Source organism: Nomascus leucogenys, chromosome 17, assembly GCF_006542625.1.
Source record: "Nomascus leucogenys isolate Asia chromosome 17, Asia_NLE_v1, whole genome shotgun sequence".
Taxonomy (NCBI): domain Eukaryota; kingdom Metazoa; phylum Chordata; class Mammalia; order Primates; family Hylobatidae; genus Nomascus; species Nomascus leucogenys.
In genome coordinates, this window is record NC_044397.1 from 75260574 (window position 1) to 75273656 (window position 13083).

Sequence of the window (13083 nt, forward strand, 5' to 3'; positions counted from 1 at the left end):
ATTAAATTCTAAATTCTAAAGCACAAAAAGTATTTTATTTTTCTGCAGTAGTATAAGGTGTATGGAAAAATAACAGATAATATAAGAGTGAGAGGTAGTGGGGAAAACTGACCTTGCATTTATATCTGAATTTACTTCTGCCACTTAGTAGGAATGTGATTTTGGACAAAGCGCTTAGCTTTTGTGAGCCTCAGTCATCTCATATGTAAAATGGGACAGAAATGTTTGACCTTCTTTGTTCACTGCTATATCCCTAGTACCTAGAACAGCATCTGGTACTCAGCCAGGACTCAACACATATTTGCTGAATGAATGAATGAATAAGAGTACCATGAGAATTGAATGCAGATGCTTTGAGAATTATGCTGTGCTATAAAATGTTAGAGATTTTCATGATAATGTTGCTGTTCTTCCAAAATGAGAAAACAAATGATTGGAAAATCGTTTTTTGCATTGGCATGCTGCGTCCCTCACAAGGCTTTAGAGGGAAAAATAGACAGATGAGGTAATGGTGTATCCAGTGGAGTATGTTTCTTGGCTGTGCCTCAAATTGTCACTCAAGGCTAAAATTCTGCAGATCTCTGCAACGGAGCTTGGATGCCCATGCTGTGCATCGTGTCATGGGACTGTGTGCTTCAGCCCTTAGATTTGTCTTCGTGAGAGCTGAAGGCTGGAGGGAGGCTTCCTTTAGTGTTGCTCATGGTCTCATTGGTTTAGCTGTCCCTCACAAGGTCCTTTTAAAGTAGCTCAGCCAGCTTTGAACCTTCTCATGAACTGGCTACTGGGCTGTGCCTTGACATGGGAAGCACTTTGTCCTTTTGGGCCCATCATCTTGTATTCCTGTCACACCACACCACAGAAGGCTGAGTGACTGGGGCAAATTCCCAACCCAGGGTTTGGTGACTTTTCTGAAGGTCGGTCTGAGAGTCAGCCCTGAGGACAGAGGTGGAATCAGCCTTCTGGAGCCTTCTCAGCTGTGTTCCGCATCCAAGCCATCCACGGGACACTCGGGGGCACCCCATGCACGTGATGAAGTGGGCCTCGTCCTGGTCAGGTGGGCTGGACACAGTTGGGTGTATCTGCTAATTGTACGTGGTGGAGACAGCTGGGTGTATCTGTTAATGGCTTATATTCATTCAAGTAGCATTTAAGAAGCTACTGTCTGTGGCTCACCTGTGGGAAAATGCCAGTGTATCTCCTTATCTATTTGGAATTCTAAATGTGATTTTCTGTAAAGATTGGCAAGAAATCAAAACGTTTGGGAACCACTGAGTTACCCCCATTCCCCTTTTCTGGGTACATAGACACAAATGATGAAACCTGAATTATAGATAATTTCCACATCCTGGTTTAAACTAATATTAATATTGCAATTATTATCAGCAATAATTTTTGTTAATATTTTATGTAATTATTATTTTTTAGATAACCTTATTTATTAGTTATATAATTTATTCAAACTCAGAAAAGCTTTTAACCACCTCAATACATTTAGGCTTTATATTTTTTATTAGTTGAGTATACTAAACTTTGAAAAAATCTTTGGAGAGCTTTGGCTGCTTTAGAATATTTTGGGAACCTCCTCATATTTATTATGTATTCTTTTTAAACTAAAATGGTTAGATGAGAGGGACAAACTTAGGGTATCTCTTCTCTTAGAAAAGCCACCAGACACCCTCATTGATTAACCTCTCCATTCCAGTGAGCTTGGGGTGGGTTTAAAGTTACATCACATAGAGCATTCTGAGTTTTTACTATGCGTTTATCCTATATTGGATACAGAAGACCCTGACTGTGGTTAGCATGAGCTTACTGAAGCTGGCATCACAAGTTTATAAGCTTCATGACAGAAATAGAAATAAACGAGTTGTAGAAGCTAGAAGAGACTGTTGAGATCACTGTAGTCAGATGAGAGCCAGAGAGGGAAAACCACGGACCCACAGTGGGTCAGAGGCAGAGCGGGGACTCACACCCCCAATCAAAGTCCCAGCCCAGTTCCCTGCCCAGCTCTGTGGGAGGCAGCTCCGCCCAGCGGTGCTGCCAGGCTGTCCCCCTTCCCTCACTTCTTGGCATGGCTCTCCCAAGGGGTCCTGTGTCAGAAGAGTCCTGAGATGCGCAGTAAGGGAAGCACTGAGGTTTTAGGAGTGAAATGGCAGGTTTCCTGATGAAGATACCGTTCCCACTTGGGTTTGGAGTGGGCTTTGGAGTAGCATGGGGATCGAATGAAGTAGCATTGCATGGGGCCTGCTCAGTAGGCTCCGCTGGAGGGGGTGGTCGCAGTTCCCTTGGCTGCCAGGTGTTGAGCCTGCACCAGTCCCACCGTGAAGCCTGCCAGCCCAGGTGGGAGTCTTGGCTCTGCCCAGTCCTGCCCAGCGCAGAGCCCTGGAGCTGAGAAGATGTGAACCGAGCTGACTCTGGGCTGCTGGGCGGGAGCCCCGGGCCTGTCCACCACTGAAGGGTCTCTGTGCCAGCCAAGGAGGCTGATGCTGCTGAGGTGACATGCGCTGACTTCCCAGGAAACCCCGAGTGCTGTCTGGCCCTGAAGGGTAGGACGCCTGCCGGTTGTGAGGCAGTCCTGCTGTCAGAGCCCAGAGGTAGCCCGGAGGCAGCTGGTTGTGGATGGCTAGGCGTGCTCTCTCCTGGCCCTCCTCCTCCCCACTGCTCCATTGCCCTCTTTCAGTGAGTCCTCCATCTGCAGCCCTTTTGCAGAATCAGCTGACTCACCAATTAGAGAATTCAATTTCATATAGTCAAAATTGGTTTAAACAGTTTTAGGTGTTGCAATAATTCCTTTTTCGTATTCAACAGCCATCGGTTCAACACTCAGTAGAAGGGTAGAGCAATCATCTATTTTCAAGAAGTGTGTGTTCCTTCTGTGCAAGGATAGCTCCCCTGTGTCTTTAGTGGGGACTTCTTTTGATGATGGCTGGGGAGGAAAGTTCTTGGCAGGGCTTGACTTTGAGCAGGTGGGCGCAGCCTGGCATGCCTTGTGCTTCCCAGTGGATCGGAGGATGGGCCCAGTCTCCAATTATATTTGCGTCACCTATAGAGAACAGCAGAGTACCTGACACTAGTCCTCAACTAGTATCACTCAGTTCACCAGCTTAGGGTACGAAGGTCTCACTGCTTTTAATACTCAAATTAAATTAGTCTGGGCCCCAGTTTTGCATATTGTGATCAGTGTCTTTCTTTTCTCACTTGAGACTCCTGTCCCATGGCAACATCAGGAAGCTAACCTAAGAGGGTACTTCTCATTACTGCTGTGTCTTTAGTAGTGCTCTTCAGACTGGGATATGTTATGAATCTTCAGGGATCTTGTTAAAATTGCAGATTCTGATTCAGCAGGACAGGGTGGGGCCTGAGGTTCTGCAACCGATACTGCAAGTCCAAGGACAAAATTGGGTAGCAGGGGTTATTGGCTCCCAGTCCTTTTCAGGTTATGGCATACCTGAAAATAACTTTTGTTTGTTTGTTTGTTTGTTTTTGAGACAAAGTCTCGCTCGGTCACCCAGGCCAGAGTGCAATGGCATGATCTTGACTCACTGCAACCTCTGCCTCCCGGGTTCTAGCGATTCTCCCACCTAAACCTCCTGAGTAGCTGGGATTACGGGAACACTCCACCACATCCGACTAATTTTTTTTTTATTTTTAGTAGAAACGGGGTTTTACCATGTTGGCCAGGCTGGTCTCGAATTCCTGACCTCAAGTGATCCGCCTGCCCCAACCTCCCAAAATGCTGGGATTACAGGTGTGAGCCACCATACCTGGCCCATACCTGAAAATATTAATACCTGTGTGGCACACTGGCAAGGCTGCCCTTGCTTCCTCAAGCCCAAGATTCCTCAGGGCTGAGGGAATCCACATCCTAGCTCACCTCTAGCCCACTTGAGGTACCTGGGATGGGCCACAGTGCACCTGTTGAGAGGAGAAAAAAAATGTCCAAATCTGACAAATCTGACCTATACATATGGGGCACACACATATGGGGAGTTCCTTCTGTCCTGCTGTTATTGCAGGTGCTGCCCCATGGTACAGCTGAAAACAGGCAATCCTTGGAACCCAGAGGTGCCCATGCCTGCCAGGAGCAGCCTTCTGATCCAGCAGTGTTTCCTCTGGGTGTGGGGAGGGTAAGATAAGGCTCTCTCCCTGGTGTTACAGTCGGCTGTAATGGCCCCTCACCCTGTTGGCCTGGGATCCCAGGCCATAGCTGTTTATATGCGTAGCTCTCGTGTGTGTGTGTGTGTGTGTGTGTGTGTGTGTGTGTGTGTGGTGATGTGTCCTAGACATGCACAAGTACACACACATGCAGGCATGTGCACAGCCATTTTCCTGAATATAACATCCATCCTACCAAGAGAACTGAATTGAAGAGAGCCGGAGGGCATTAGCTACCTGCTGTGCCCTGTGCTAGCTCTCTCACACAACCAGACTTCTGTGTGGTGTGCACCCTCCAAGGCCTCTTCTGTCGTCTTTCTCACTCTGTCCCCTCCTTGGGTCTGTCAGAGATATTCCATAGATTTTTCAGTAAGGTAGAACCTCAGAAAAAACTAAAAACAAACCCAAACCAAAAGGCCCTTCCTTTCCTGGAGGCTGCTTCTCAGACCACGGAAAAAAAAAAAAAAAAAAGCAAACTTCTCTCGCTCAGCTAGATGGCTGCTTGCACCTTTTCTCAGAACACTGTTTGCCTCACTTTTTATTGCTCAAAGAATCCTCTCAAATAGTTCAGAACAAAGGAAGTCTGTTTTGATGTCTCTTTACTGTAAGTAGAAGAATTTGCAGCTTGTAAATGACTGCTAGTTTTGCTAAAATAGTGACTAAAACGTGCAGTTATGTCTCTCTTGGCACCCACCCATCACCCACACCCACCACCCACCACCACCCACCACTCACCATAAGTTGGCTTGGGAAATGTTTGCTGAATAAAAGGACAGTCTCTGGGTGTTCCCGGGTCCCAACCTTTGCCTGGCTGAAGTGCCTCTCCTTCCTCTCCAGGTCCATATTCAAGCCTTTCATCTTTGTTGACGACGTAAAACTTGTCCCCAAAACACAGTCTCCCTGTTTTGGGGATGACGACCCTGCCAAAAAGGAGCCTCGGTTCCAGGAGAAACTAGACCGCCGGCATGAGCTGTACAAAGCCCACGAGTGGGCACGTGCCGTCATCGAAAGTGACCAGGTGAGCTTGCGTGAGGGCCACAGAGGCAGAGGCGGGCGGGTGAGGTCAGCAAGGAAGGAGGCAGGGAAGCAGATGACAAGCTAGACCCTCCCCCCACCCATCCAGTGTGGCCGGGCTCCTCCCTGAGGCCAGGTTCCTGGGGCCTTTCCTAGAAGGCTGGGGTTCATTTTCCTGCCCAGGCTTGAAACCAAATAAGACAAAGCTTCTCCTTCTCATGTTATTCTGGAACTCAGCAGGCTGAATATCTTACTTATATTTACTGTTTACGTAGGAATATGCAGTATAGTAGGGATAACTTATATACTGTGTAAAATTCTGTATGTACTTTTGGGGGTAAAAGGTTATATTTGCTGGCAACATTTTATTTAAAGATACAATCATATGTTGTTTCAAAAAAGTTCTGGAGATGGCTGATGGTGCTGGTTGCACAACGTTGTGAATGAGCTTAATGCACTAAACTATGTTTTAAAGTTTTTAAATGGTAAATTTTATAATACATATGTTTTACCATAGTACAAACATAGTTTTAGAAAATATTCTCATATTCCTAGGGTTTTTTTTTTAATTTATTTTTAGTAGAGACGGGGTTTCACCATGTTGGCCAGGCTGGTCTTGAACTCCTGAGCTCAAGCGGTCCGCCTGCTTCTGCCTCCCAAAGGGCTGGGATTACAAGCATGAGCCACCGCGCCCGGCCTCATATTCCTAGTTTTAAAAAAGAAGTCGTAATCCTTCAAAGTGCAGCTCTCCCCAATCCCACACCTTTGGTTAATAAAGTGGTAAGTCATCAATTCAAACAAGAAAACCACCCAAAGCACGTTCCACAGCACCCAGTGTGTCCACAGCAGCCACCTCGATGCACTTTATATAAAATTCAAGCCTATATTTTGCTGAAGAGAGGAAGAAGGAACGTGCTTGTTAGACACTCATCAGTTTTCCCCAACTATTTATGTAACAACTTTTAATAGGTCCAGATTGGCCTGAAGGGCCCAAAAGGGGGACCTTTTGTATAAATTGGTGCTGTGGACTCTGTGAGCCTCTTGCATTTGACATAGTGGACTACAGAAAAAGGCTATCAAGAGAGAAACCCAAGCAATAAATCCAGATGAATTCAGAAAGCATCTCTGAGAAGGGCTGTCTCACTTTTCTGAGAGCTTACCCTTCTCTTCCACAGAAGTGACCATTTGACATGTAAAGGTCGCACAGTTATTTTACATCTCTCCTCCCCGCCAGCCTAAAAAGGCTGGCAGAAAATCGCAAGCATGCATGCTGCCAGTGCATTTAACTGTGTTTTCTCCAGGGCTGTTCACATTAGTTCCTGATAGTGCTTATGTTCTTGGTGGATGACCGTAAGCCCCAAGTCGATGAAAACTGTCGCTGTGTGGTGTATGGTGTTGTGGATATTTGGTTAATTAGAATGAAGAGGTAGAAAGGGCTGTGTGTTCAAGGAGATGAGACTGCTGAGGCTGGTGGGTTTTGAAATTTAGAAATGACTCTCAGGTGGAGTCACATGACGCTGCATGAAGCAGTGGTGGGCGGGTGGTGAGAGCAGCTTCTCAGTTCTGGGACTCATGGGGCAAATGAAAGCTTTCACTGTCATCTGCCATAAATGAGTGAGTCCCATGGAAGAAGTGAACTCACCATCTCAGAAAAAGAGTGAACAGGAGAGAGACATGGCACCTGTTTATTCATTGATCCTTTTTTTTTTTTTTAATTCAATGAACATTTTTTTGAGAGTGCCCTCCCAGTCACTGGAGGACAGAAATGAGCCCGGTTCCCATCCAGGGGGCCACAGCTGCACAGGCAAGCCAGCACAAGGTGGGAGACAGCGCCCGTGGCAGGGGGAACGGTGTGGCACTGTGCAGGGAAGAGGAAAGGCTTTGCAAGGAAGCTGCAGATGGGTGCACGTCGACCAAGCGCTGCGGAAGGGGAAGGCCCTCCAGAGGGCAGGGCCACCTGTGCAGGGGCGAGACAGCATCAGAGGCTGGAGGGCTGCAGTGAATTCAGTCCAGCTGAGGAGTAGGGAGACGCAGGGGAAGCGGTCTCGGATGTCAGAAGGGCCTTCCCTCAGTGTTACTCTGGGGTCTGGGCTTTGTCCTAAAGGCAGCAGGAAGCTGTGCAAGTGTTCTAAGCCGGGCAGTGACATAACCACGCTGGCGTTCTAGAACAATCCCTGCAGCAGTCGTGTGAGAAATGGAGTGTGGGGAGGACAGGACCTTGAGCAGGAAGCCAGCTGGCCCCCTAGAGGGTTTCAGTGTCCGCTGCAATGCCCCCTGCTATTTTGCTGATACCTAAAGCAGTCGTGTCCTTCCTCAGGAGCAAGGTCGCAAGCTGAGGAGCACCATGCTGGAGCTGGAGAAGCAAGGCCTGGAAGCCATGGAAGAAATCCTGACCAGCTCCGAGCCCCTGGACCCTGCGGAAGTGGGGGACCTTTTCTATGACTGTGTTGACACGGAGATTAAGTTCTTTAAGTGAAGTAAGCATTCCCCTTCCCCTTCTTATTTAAGACTTCCCACCTTACTAAATTACCAGCAAAACAAACCACTCTCCTGTTTGAGTAAAATGAGAAAGTTAAGATGTGGCCTCCTTTTCTGAAGCCAGATCAAACTGTTACCTTGTGTTCCGCCTTGAATCTCACAGCGTCCCCTTCTGCAATGTAGGTCTCCTTCCTGTGCAGTGTAACATGTATCCCGTTGCCTGTTGTTCGGTTGTGTGACTAATTGTGGATTTTAAGCTGCTATTATTGTATTTCAGTGGCAATGGACACATTAGCCTTTTATAAGAGGACTAGAGTTCATCAAGCCTTGAAAGGCAGGCTCCACAGTGCCAAGATGGCGGGAACAGCAAATTCTTTTGAAGTCTTAGTCTTTCCCTCAGTAGCGGTTTCTTTCAGGTTAACAAGAGGCATTTGTGCACACACACAGGGCTTTTGTGTGTGTTGTCAAGGGGAACCTCCCTGGCCTCCCGTGAGTGCATGCCTGTAGTGCACAGTGTCTCTACAGGTGTCTTCTGAGGGACAGAACCAATGGGAAGGAAGAAAGGGACCCCTCTCCAGTCCTGGCTCCTTCCTACATCCTGGGCTCCCGAAGAAGCTCTCTTCCCATTTTCTGTGCACTCTGCTTATGTGTGGTGGACTGCAGAGCTGCTTCTGCTTACAGAAGAGCTGATAATTTGTTAGCTGGAACCTATTCACTTCCAAGATTCAGACATAGCCATACTGGTGGCCTTCTGAATCACTGCATGGATGTCCCAGGAGGCAGCTCTCCCTACACAGCAGCACAGCCACCACTGGATTCCTTGTGTAGAAATGATCCCCAGTCTAGTTACCAACAGCTAGTCTAGGAGTAATTGAATGGCCCTATGGCACAGTTCCACCCACAGAGTGGTGAATCTCTCAGCCAACGAGGGAAAGAAAAGGAGGAACTCTTGACTATTTAGATTCTAGTTAAATAGCTGGAATCCTAGCAGTCACTACATTATCTCAGCAGAGAGACTTTAATTAAACTGATTTGTTTCCAATGTCGGGTTCACTTAAAGGATTTGACTTACCACCAGAGCATAGACAAGCATGCAAGGAAGACCAGATGGACTTAGCATTGGGAAGACAGAGGGCAAGGAGGCAACAGATGGATATAGAAGCATTTCTCTGCAGGATACCAGTTCAGGCCCCACCCTTCCTGCCAAGCCCATTACATCCCACAAACCCAAATACAAAGCAGCTGACCTCCCCGGATCTTCCCCCCACTCCTCACACCCCACATGTCCCAGGAGCTGCCTTCATTCAGACGGGCAGCTGCACTAGGCATGGGGTGGTGGTGGGGAGCTTACCGCCACCTATTCAAACTCCCAGCCACTCCCGAAATGGGCAGAGATGATGAACAGAAGTGTATGTAAATGCAGTAGCTAGTGGGAGAGCACCAGGTGGGCGTAATCCTGCCTCGTCATTCTTGGCGGGAATCTGCAAATGGAAACATTGTATCAGCAATCTGGGAAGTGACAGGGTTAATAACTCCTTCCCAGAAGCTGTATCATGAGATTTTGAGGGGACCCAGCCCCGTTACATGGATGTGAACAGTGAGGATCAGAGGTTTCATCAGAACACATTCGTTTTTTCTACCAACTCTCCAAGAGCATGAGTATAGGAGTGCCATGAGCTTTTTGCTCAGCAGTTTTGTAAACTCCGTATATAAAATCAGTAACCACACATTGTGGGTGATGGGAAGACGATTTCAGCTGACAGAGTTAATGGCAACCAATAATGGTGGCCTGTAGCTGCTAAGGGCTTCACGCAGGTTGGCCTGGGCTTTCACTGTTGGTGAATTTAGAGTGTCCTTTTAGGTGGGGCGGCATTTGACATGGTGGGGGAAGTGAGGTTCGAGGATGACGTAGGTACGTCTTCCCTCCCAAGTCCATGTTCCAAGTGGCTATGTAAAGCAAGATGATGCAGAAAGCTGCTCTAAAATTTCACTGCGTGATTTCATCTTCGCCTACTATGAAATGTCTCATCAGACCTGACATGTCTGAGATAACCAAGGTGATTCAGGATTTGATCAAAAGAAGTCTAGTAAGAATTAATTACACAAAAGCCTCCTTTCATTTCTATGGGCCAAACAAAGGCCATGGATAACCCTACCTGCTTTATGTCATTACCAGTTGGGAAACACAATGGCTACTTCTGTTAGGGGACATTGACCTTGGTCAAGCATCTTAAAGAAGGCAACCCTAATTGACAGCTGTCTTGGCTAATACTCTACACCACAATTGTGATGTCCTAGTCTTACCACTAGAGGGCATGGCACAGCCTGGCAGAAGTTAAAAGGGGTGTGGCAGCTCCCATCAGGTCTGGAGGTGGTCTATAAGGGCAGTGGACAGTTGTGCATTGGGATGGGTGGAGAAGGACAAGAAGAGAGCAGAGAATCTGCTGATGTGGCTGCGCTTACTTTTAGTGACTTTATGTGCTTATATTAACACCTGGAAATAGGTTGTTGGGTTTTGAGCAGGCTGTTACAGTGAGGAATGTTCATTTTTAAATGTTCCTAACAGATTTTGCTTTGGAAAAATGCTTGTTACATGAATAATGTGTGGACCAGGGATTGCTTTTCTGAAGGCAGTATGGGGAATATGAATATTCAAGATGAAATACAAAAATTATGTTTAAGGGTCACAGTGTATAAGTAGCTTCCTAGGAGACCCTTTGTGTGTCTTTTCAGACTGGGGTGGGGGCTGAGCATGCTTGTGCAGAAAGAAGCCAAGGCCAAATCTCTCCCCCACTCCCTTGCCCCATAACCAAACATAAGCTAGCTAGTTTTGTCTAATAGATGGGATTTACTATAGGTGAAGATAGCCCTCATATTCAAGGACAGAAGCTCTGGCAGGAGTAAATTAGGAAAGCAGAAATAGTACCCCTTCATTCTTGGAGGTGCTTTGAAACTTTAGGTAGAATAAAGATATCAAAATTATGGAGAATCCTTAGTGCTCAATAACATACGACATGGTGTTATTAGAACGAGTCTTTCTTATAAACTAACAGAGCAGGTATTTGCCCATTAGATCTTAGCTGTGGGGTTCCTTTACTATTGGGTGAATCATTAGGTATAAAAAATAATCATCAACCAGGCAAATTACTTTGCTTCCTAGCTGATGTCATCCCACGTTGGTACAGGTGTTATACAGCTCTCACTGGTTCAGCAGGGAAGGTGGGTGGGACCAGTGTGTCTGTCATGAAACCACTAACTGCATTCCTGACTGAAGAGCCATCTGTCGTTTATTGGGGAAGGTCTTCAGTTGAGCTCTCAGCCTTAGGAAGGAAGCACGTGGAGGAGGGAGGGAGGAGGTCCCCTTGCTGGGCACGCTCCATGGAGGGCCAGGAGCGGCAGGTTATGTGCATATGCTGTTGCAGCACAAGCTTATGCTTCCCGTAGCCGTGGCTTTTCATTCTGCACAGTCCCAGGTCCCAGCTCCCCTCTTATGGTTTCTGTCATAATGTGCTTTATCTGATTGACTCCAAACATCCCGAAATGTCACCTGCAGATTTCTTGTGGGAACCAATATGTACATGTTTGCAATTATGTTGTGAGAATCTAAATGTGTTAGATGGAAAATGCTATTGGCAGGGAATAATAATAATAAAAAAAAGAAAATCATTCTGTTTCCTGCAGTGGGAACTGGCCATGTAGTCTTAACAGTCTTTTGTACAAATATCTACAAAGCAGATAATATCCCTATCCAGTGCTTGCCCTTGGAATTGTCTCTAAATGCATCAAGCATACAATAAAAAAGAAACTGAAATTAACATCCAGTGGAGTGGCCTCTTCTAATTTGTGTCTCGTGAATAAACGTGGGCCTCAGTCGCAACATAGAAGATGTGTGAGAAGGGATATATTTTTCTGGCTGGAATCTTTAGAAAACAGTCAGTTCAGCAGTTTCTTGCATTATGTAATGTTCTGTGGATGAATTCAGTCTTTAAATATAAAACCACAACGAAGTATCACCTCACACCCATCAGGAGAGCTACTATCAAAAACAAAAACAACAACAACAACAACAAAAAAAACCACAACCAGAAAACAACAAATGTGGGTGAGGATGTGGAGAAATTGACACCCTTATGCACTGTCGGTGGGAATGTAAAACAGTGCATCCATTGTGGGAAACAGTATGGAGTTGCTCAAAAAATGAAAAATAGAACTACCCTATAATCGGGCAATCCCACTTCTGGGTATACACAAAAGAGTTGAAAGTAGGGTCTGGAAAAGAGGTTGCACACCAATGTTCATAGTAGCGCTTATTCACAGTGCTAAAATCTGGAAGCAACTCAGGTATCCACAGATGGAAGAATGAAGAAACAAAATGTGTTCTATTCATACAGTGGAATATTATTCATCCTTAAAAAGTGGAAGCATATTCTGACATGCTACAACATGGATGAACCTTAAGGATGTTATGCTCTGTGAAATCAATCAGTCACAAATATTATATGGTTTCATTTCTGTGAGGTACCTAGAGCAGTCAAAATCATAGAGACAGAAATTAGAAGGGTGGTTGCTAGGGGCTGGAGGTGGGGGAGAAATTGGGAGTTACTGTTTAATGAGTATAGAGTTTCAGAAAGTTTCGCAAGATAAGTTATGGAGAGGGACGCAACACGAATGAATTAAACACTAAACACGGTAAGGATGGTAGACTTTATGTGTATTTTACCATAGTTACTAGAATGGAAGTCTAGATCATCAGAGTGGCTGGTACTCTGTGCCAGGCATCTTGATTCCAAGGCATCAGCAATGCCACAACAGGAGAGGATGCCACTTAGGGAAAAAGCCAGCTCTCTCCACTCCTGTGACCCAGAAATGCCAGCTTGCTTTCCATGACTCTCCACTGTGACAGGTAAAACGCAATTGAATGTCTTGCTCGTGAAGATAGGACACCTGCAATGAGTGACCTATTTCAAGGTCAGGGTAGATGACTGCTCTGTTTACATGATAAGGAGCTGCTAATTCTGAAATTTTATTCCCAGCTCTCTTTTCATAAACATTGTACCCTCCTGCAAAGCTCTGGGTGACAAAGCCTGTATTCTTTTGCCAGGGCTGCCGTCACAAAGTACCATAAACTGGGCAGCGTAACCAGGAGAAATTTCCTGGTTCACAGTTCTGGAGCCCAGATGTCCCAGGAATAAGGCATCTGCAGGGTTGGTTCCTTCTGAGGGCTGTGAGAGAGAATGTGTTTCATGTCTCTTGCCCACCTTCTGGTGGCTTGCTGGCAATCTTCAGCACTTTGGGGCCCATAGAAGCAGCATCCTGATTATCTCTGCCTTCATCTTCACGTGGTGTTCTCCCTGTGTCTATGTCTGTGTTCAATTTCTTCATTTTATAAGGACACCAGTCATTGCATCAGGGGCCCACCCTGATCCAGTATGACCT

General features: G+C 46.2%; 1 protein-coding gene across 3 annotated transcripts in view; it reads left to right on the plus strand.

The window, feature by feature from the left end:
• The window catches only part of SCRN1 (secernin 1), a 68750-nt gene extending 57286 nt beyond the window's left edge, over window positions 1–11464 (plus strand). For all 3 annotated transcript variants that reach the window (XM_003270471.2, XM_003270472.2, XM_030797035.1), the window contains exons 7-8: window positions 4993–5173; window positions 7487–11464. In XM_003270471.2, coding sequence (XP_003270519.1) covers window positions 4993–5173; window positions 7487–7645 — 340 coding nt within the window. In that variant the 3' untranslated portion in view covers window positions 7646–11464. The remainder of the gene's footprint in view (window positions 1–4992; window positions 5174–7486) is intronic.
• The last annotated feature ends 1619 nt before the right edge of the window (window positions 11465–13083 follow it).